Source organism: Heterocephalus glaber, unplaced genomic scaffold, assembly GCF_053883595.1.
Source record: "Heterocephalus glaber isolate CG9 unplaced genomic scaffold, H.glaber_assembly_v1.0 deba00001532, whole genome shotgun sequence".
Lineage (NCBI taxonomy): Eukaryota > Metazoa > Chordata > Mammalia > Rodentia > Bathyergidae > Heterocephalus > Heterocephalus glaber.
In genome coordinates this window covers 1,160,414-1,166,961 of record NW_028258330.1, presented here as the reverse complement: position 1 = coordinate 1,166,961, position 6,548 = coordinate 1,160,414, and the positions used below count along the sequence as shown (strand labels likewise).

The following is a 6,548-nucleotide window of genomic DNA, read 5'->3' as shown; positions in this document are numbered from 1 at the left end:
TGAAGTTAGAATCAGGCAACCTGGCCTTTTCAGTGCTGATAACAAGCAAGAACAAAAGATTTACTTAGTACCTAAATGGGAAGCTGTGTGTATGCATTGTATTTCACTATTTGTCATACAGGGTGATTTATTAGTGAGAAATAGCCCCAATATATTATCTTTCCCCAGGAAGCAGCTAGTTCAGAAATCCCCTCCCCACTCCCACCCCAACAAGCATGAAAAGAGGGGACAGAGATATAAACAATGGAAACTTGAATTCTTATCCCCAGCTTTGACAGGCTTAGTGACCCCTCACCACCATGAGTCAGCTACCGAGGTCCCGTGGCTGGGCACCCACCCTTCTGACCTTAGCCCTTCCCTGCCTCCTAGGTTCCTCTAAGATGGGGTCCCCCAGGGGGCTGGAGGAGAGACAGCTTCCCAATAAAACGGGCCTGACACAGCTGAGAGCAGGTCTCACAGAGGCGTAATCACCTCCTGGGCTCTGCAGTCAGTGCAGGCCCCCGGGCATACTCCAGGTTCACCTGAGCCTGTCCTGTTTAATTTCAGGGACAGTGAAGTGCAGTTTACCAACTTGGAAGGTAGAGCCTCTCTCCCATTTTTATTCATGTGGATAACAGTTGGGCCATGTGCCCACTCTCTTCTATCAATAGGACCCCATGTGGTGATCCGGCTCAGGACCATCCACAGGGAGGCCATTGTCCAGCCTGGCCGTGGTGTGGCCAAGTGGGGATGCCTGGGTAGAGATGTGAGGGGGCAGGTCTTCAGGGCCCTGGGCCTGCTCTGGTCGGGAAGAGAATCAGCTGCCTCCTCAGCGTTGTAACAGCACAGCTGATGGCCAAGAAGGCACCTGAAGCATTCTGTTCTAAGAGAGCCTTTGGGGAATCAGGCAGGAGCAGGAATGTTCTGGAAAACATGCTTTCAGAGCAGGGAAGGAACTCAGCTGTGTTGGAGCAGGGGCCCTGGTGCTGGGCTGGGCTGCCCAGGGCTGTGTTGCATGGTGGCCCAGTCCTGGTGTGGAGGTGGGTGACATGGACAGCACCATCCGTGGGTTATGTGGCCCCATTAGGTGAAGGCCTGGGGAGCACACAGATTCCCAGGAAAAGAAGAAACTGCTTTGGACCCTAGTACACAAATCCTGCTGGCTTCTCAAACCGCATCCACTAGACCTCCCTATCTTGTGAACTGATTCACAAGATCTCAAACTCCCCTTTCCCAGGGTGGTCACAGAACCTCTGGTCTTCCCCATCTGTCTCAGTGCTGGCCATAAGCAGACTCTGACCAACACTGTGAGAGCAGATTGTTAAGACCTGGTCTCCAGGGCTTGGCAGCACCCTGGAGGGAGGTCTGTGGCTCAGAGGCCAAAAGGAACTGAGCAGACAACAGGCCTTGCTGGGCTCTGGCCCCGTCTGTCACGCTGACTCAGACCCTTTGGTCCAATGGCATTTAAACATGGCCGGCCATGCTTCAACCAAGCTTAGGCAACCAGTCTCCAAAAACCTGAAGGCAGAACATTCAGGGAACACAGATGGACCTGAAAGGAGGTGGCCCTGGGGTGCACAGAAGCTGTGCCCTCCATGACTCCCCTGTGCCTCTTCTCTGTGTCCTGGTACAGACATGCTTGTTTCCTGCACATCACAGATAGATTTTACAAATCAAAGGTCTGAAGCAATCCTGTGCTGACAAAGTCTATGTGTGACACTCTGCCGCCAGCACATGCTTACTTCCTGTTTCTGTCTTATTTTGGTAATTCTCATAATATTTCTAACATTTTTAATAGTCCCAATGACCTATGATCAGGGGTCTTCGATATTGTCACTGTCACTGTTTTGGCAGGCCACGAGCATGCCCATCACAGATGAAGGTTTCTGTGCTGGTGCCTCTACTGGGTCCCCATCTGCTCTACATCTCACTGAGACCCAGGGATCCCAAACCAAGTGCACCTGGCTCCCACCTGCTCACAACCCTTCCCCTACATCCCAAGACCACACCACCTAGGAACTGTTGCAGATTTTTATTGAGCAAGGCAGGGGCGGCTATAGGTGCCACATACTGGTGTGGTTAAGATCAAGGAATGGGCAAGGACCCAAGTTCAATTCCTGGTACAAAAAAAAAAAATCAAGGAATGGAAGAGGGGAGAGCACATGGGTGTCCACACTGCCCTGAGGAGCCTACTGTCCTGGTCCCCAGGTGCTAGGACACAGGAGACTGTGTCAGGGCCAGGCTCCATTTTGGGAAGGGGATGCCAAAGGAGATGCAAGTAAGGGGTGGTCAGCATGGCGTGACCTGGCAGAGCCTAGGCATCGCGACAGCTGGACTTGGTGAGGGAGATTCTGTTTTCCCAGGGCACGGTGTAGATCTGGAAAGAGCAGATGGCATTCTGCAAAAGGAAGAGGGAAGGACAATCAGTGGGGCTGCAGGAGAAAGGGAAGATGCTTGGCCATATGATAGAGAGGGGTGGAGGGGAAGTCCCTGTATGGTGCTGCCTCTCTAGTTTCCAGGGATCCCATGTCCTTGTCCCCTCATTGTCCCCCAGGAAGCAGCCATGCAGGGCCAGGAGCCCAGAGGACACAGGGCAGGGAATGCGCTCACTGCCCCAGCTCCTCTACCTCAGCCCAGGGCAGCACTGAGAGGGCACCCAAAGGAGAACCAGGCCTGGGGACCCTGAGACAGGCAGAGTGGACAGGGTGACAGGGACTCAGCACAGAGCTGTGTCCTCCAGGGACCCACCTGTCAGGAGAGGCTGGAGGCTCAGGACAGCAAGAGTTCTCAGCCCTCTCAGGCCTGACCTGCTCAGTGGGGTTCTAGGTGGGGCTGAGCGTGGGACTCAGCAGACTCTGCTGCTGCCCCCTCCAGCCCAAAGACAGGGTGTCACCTCCCAGCACCCTACTTCCTAGGGTACCACTCAGCACCCAAATCAATCCTCTGTGCAAACCCTCCACTACCCCACGGGCACGTACATACAGTCACATGCACCCCATACCTGAGGGTATCTACTCAACCACCATACTCCACACACACCTCCCCAAATGACCCACAAGTGTGCACATTCAACTTCTCACACAACACACACCTATGCGCATCCTCCTCCACACATGACACACACATGCACATTCACTTCCCACACCACTCATGCACATTCAGATTCCCACACATCCAGACTTGTGAGCATTCACCTCCCCACACTACCTATGAGTTTGCACATGTCTATTTCCCCATAGGACCCACATGTGTGCACATTCACCACCACACATGAGCAAGAGTGAGCACATTCACCTCCCTATGCAACCCGCATGTGTGCATTCATTTTCCACACAACCCATGTATGTGCACACATTCCCCTATACATGACAACATGTACGTCTTCACACATACCTGCACACAAGTATTGCACCCCTAGAGGTACACACATATGCACATGCACACACACACAGACTCACACAGCCCCGCTTCAGGACCCACTGCAGGAACATACCCTCTTCAAGTGTGGCTCTTCATGGAAGGGACAGTCAGTCAAGTTGGGCTGGGACTTGGTGCATGTGGTTCTGCCAATCTCCACGTCCAGGAAGTAGTTCACACCAGCCACCAGCTAGAGTGGAAAGAGCAGGATTCACTCACAGCTCATGCAGTTTGCACACCCAGAGCTACTGTTTCATTTAACAAGTCAGTGTGTTTGCCCAGGGCTCAGGCCTGCATTCATGAGCTGCCAAAATCATCACCCATGAAGCTTGAGCCAAGTCTTTGCTGAAGAATGCCTGCAGGGCCTGCTTACAGCTTGTTTCCTCCTGAGCAACTGAAACTAAGCATCTCTTGCAGCCAGTAGAGGAAATAGGAAGAGAGCACGCAGAAACTGGGACTGGACTCCCTTATCTGCACTCTGTGAGGGAGGCTAATCTAGGGAGCGCTTCCTGTCCAGAAGGCAGGGCGGGTCCAGTCCCAGCTCTGTGCTCACACGGGTCATACTGGATGCTGTTCTAGGAGAGCTGTGACCCGAGGAACAAACACAGCTGATCGCTCAGACTGTGTCCTCCAGCCACCCAACTCCTCTTCCCTGGCTCAGCAGCAAGGGGCAACCTGCTGCCCACCCTGCATTGCCCCACCTCAGGGCCTTTTTGGGGAAGTGTTCCCAGGTTGTTGCTTCCCTGGCCATCTCAGTTTGCAATGGAGAACAGAATCCCTGCCATCCCTGCCCAGGGCAGCCCAGAGAGGACTCATTATCACAAGGAGAGGCAGAGGCCAGGGACTCAGGACAGAGCTCTGGACCATGCCCTGTGCAGCTAGGGTGAGGCCCAAGGTCCCGCCAAGACTGACTTCCCCACCTGTGAGCTGAGGTCAGGGGCCCTGTGATCTATAAGGCCCTTGCTTCACCCCAAGGTTGTGTCACCCTGGAGCGGTGATGGCAGCACGGACCGTGGCAGCAGGAAGTGCAGGTCGTGCCCACGGAGGAGGCCAGCTGGGTGCTATGGGAGGAGACAGGGCCACTCCCCACTTACCTGGATGTTCATAGAGGGGCAACTGAGCTCCACACACTGCTGTGCACACAGCACTTTTGTGGTGCTGTCCCTATGTTCCACTCTGCAGGGGGCACAGGCCACCAGGTCTAACCCTGGCCTCCTTCAGGACAGGCCTTGTCCAGCAGCCTCCACTGCCCAGGGCAACTCCAGTGGGGACAGAGGTGGGGTCCAGGGCAGCCTCTCTACCCTGAGCTCTTGAGAGCCCACGGCTCCTGCCACTAAGCCCATCTCAGTCTAGGGCCCCTGCACCTGGAGGACATCTCTGGGAACTCAGAACTCTCAGGGAGCCCCCACCCTGCTGCACAGTCTTCTGGGGACACAGGCAAGGCCTGGCTGAGGATCTGGGAGGAGGACCTGCTGCTCATCGTGTGCACTCTCGAGGACACATCTGTCAACCAGGCTCAGCAGACGTCTGTACAGTTACCCACCTAGTGATGTGGACACATCTGAGCAGTGGGTCCTTAGGGTTCACCATGTGATGTCATACAGAACACTCACAACGAGAGCTGGCATCAACGTCACAGCCGTGTCATCTTAGGGACACCCTTGCACCCCCATCCGTCCTTCCCTAGAACCCCCTGCTGCTTATGACTGTTCCCCCAGCTGGCCCAACCCCGACAGGCCAAAGTCCTGAGCACAGAGGTGCTGCTCCAGGGGATGGGCTGCAGGGCCCAGGAGTGTCCTCAGTAGGCATCGGCCACACCACGTGAGGCTCTGTGGGCGAATGAGCATGAGTGTGGCTTCCTGAGGTCAGCCTGGTCCTGGGTGTGCAGAGAAGGTCCTGGTGGGCAAGCTGGGTACACTGCATGGTGCATCCCACAGGATCAGGAGAATCCACACATCCACACACAGCTCCACGCACTACGGGGAGCCAGGAGCAGGGCCCATGTGGCCAAGAGTGACTACGGGAGGGATGGGGCAGGGCCCAGGATGCCCTCTGCTCTTGCCTGGTCTGCTCTGCAGATCTGAGATGGTGTCAGAGCTGGGAGCTAATGGACAGGTACATGGAAGTCGTGGGAGGAGAGAACAGGCCCGGAGTCCCCGTCCCTGCTGTGGTCACTTGGCTCAGTTTATAGGGGCTCTGGCCTGGGAGATGGCTTTCCGGTCTCAGCCGGGGGACCCCGACCCTAGCCTGGTGGCTCTGCCAGCTGGGTCTGGAATCAGGTCTAAGGGTCAGGTGTTACCTGCAGTGATCCCTAGGGTTCAAGACAGGCTGCATAGGAGAGGATCTGCAACAGTAGGGAGGGCAGGGGAGGAGAGATCGAGGATCCCTGGCTGCCCTGGCTCGCGCCAGTCCCGAATCTCCGTCTAGCAGGCCAGCAGGCCCGGCGGGCGGGGCAGGAGGGCGAGGCAGGCAGGCTGCCACACACACGTACCTGCTTGCGGGCGCGCAGCACCTGGCGCGCGCGGCTGTGGAAGCGGTCATTGCTCGCCTTGTTGTATTCGCTGAGCGCAAAGTCGACCGCGCGCCGCACTCCCGCATCGAGCGCGTCCGCCTCCTCCAAGCCGCCCAGCAGACGCGGAGGCTTCCCGGGCTCCGCGGCCAGCGACAGCGACAGGACAGCGACCAGGGTGGCGGCCAGAAGCAGGGCGGGGCGCGCCATAGCTGCAATCAGGACCAGGAGCTGCGGACCCAAGCGGAACCGAGAGCAGCTGCACCTTTATCCGGACGCGCTCCGCCCCTTCCGGACGCGCCTCCGCCCTCCACCCCGCCCACCAGCTCCTCCCCTGCTCCTCCCCCGTTCCTCCCCTGCTCCTCCCCTGCTCCTCCTCCTGAACGCTGTTTCTGCGGAAAAGGGGGAAAGAGCAGTCTTGGCTTCAAGAGGACCTCCGAGGTTAGGGAATCCCCAGAGCACAGGTTCCAGGAAGACCTAGGCCTTGCCTGTCCTGGGGAACTTCTCTGCCAAGCAGAAGGGAGTTCCCCTTTACTTGGGAAAGGGAAAGGGGTTCTTTTTAAGGACTCATGATCAGTCAATCAGCAGATCTTCCAAGAACTACTCCCAGCCAGGTGGTCAGGCCAGAGACGGGGCACAGGTG

At 56.7% G+C, this 6,548-nt stretch overlaps 1 protein-coding gene across 1 annotated transcript; it reads right to left on the bottom strand.

The window, feature by feature from the left end:
- Window positions 1-1,996: 1,996 nt before the first annotated feature.
- On the bottom strand, window positions 1,997-6,189 carry LOC101720692 (cystatin-C). Its single transcript, XM_004874784.3, has 3 exons — window positions 5,888-6,189; window positions 3,473-3,586; window positions 1,997-2,377 (listed from the first exon to the last, which is right to left on the bottom strand). Exons 1-3 carry the CDS (start codon window positions 6,113-6,115, stop codon window positions 2,294-2,296), a joined length of 426 nt encoding a protein of 141 aa, XP_004874841.1. The 5' UTR covers window positions 6,116-6,189; the 3' UTR covers window positions 1,997-2,293.
- Between the last annotated feature and the right edge of the window lie 359 nt (window positions 6,190-6,548).

Coding starts and splice junctions, on each gene's coding strand:
- LOC101720692 (XM_004874784.3), bottom strand. CDS start 6,115: ATGGCGCGCCCCGCCCTGCTTCTGGCCGCCACCCTGGTCGCTGTCCTG. Junction 3,587..5,887: donor TGCTGCGCGCCCGCAAGCAG/GTACGTGTGTGT, acceptor TTTCCACTCTAG/CTGGTGGCTGGTGTGAACTA. Junction 2,378..3,472: donor AAGAGCCACACTTGAAGAGG/GTATGTTCCTGC, acceptor TTCCTTTTGCAG/AATGCCATCTGCTCTTTCCA.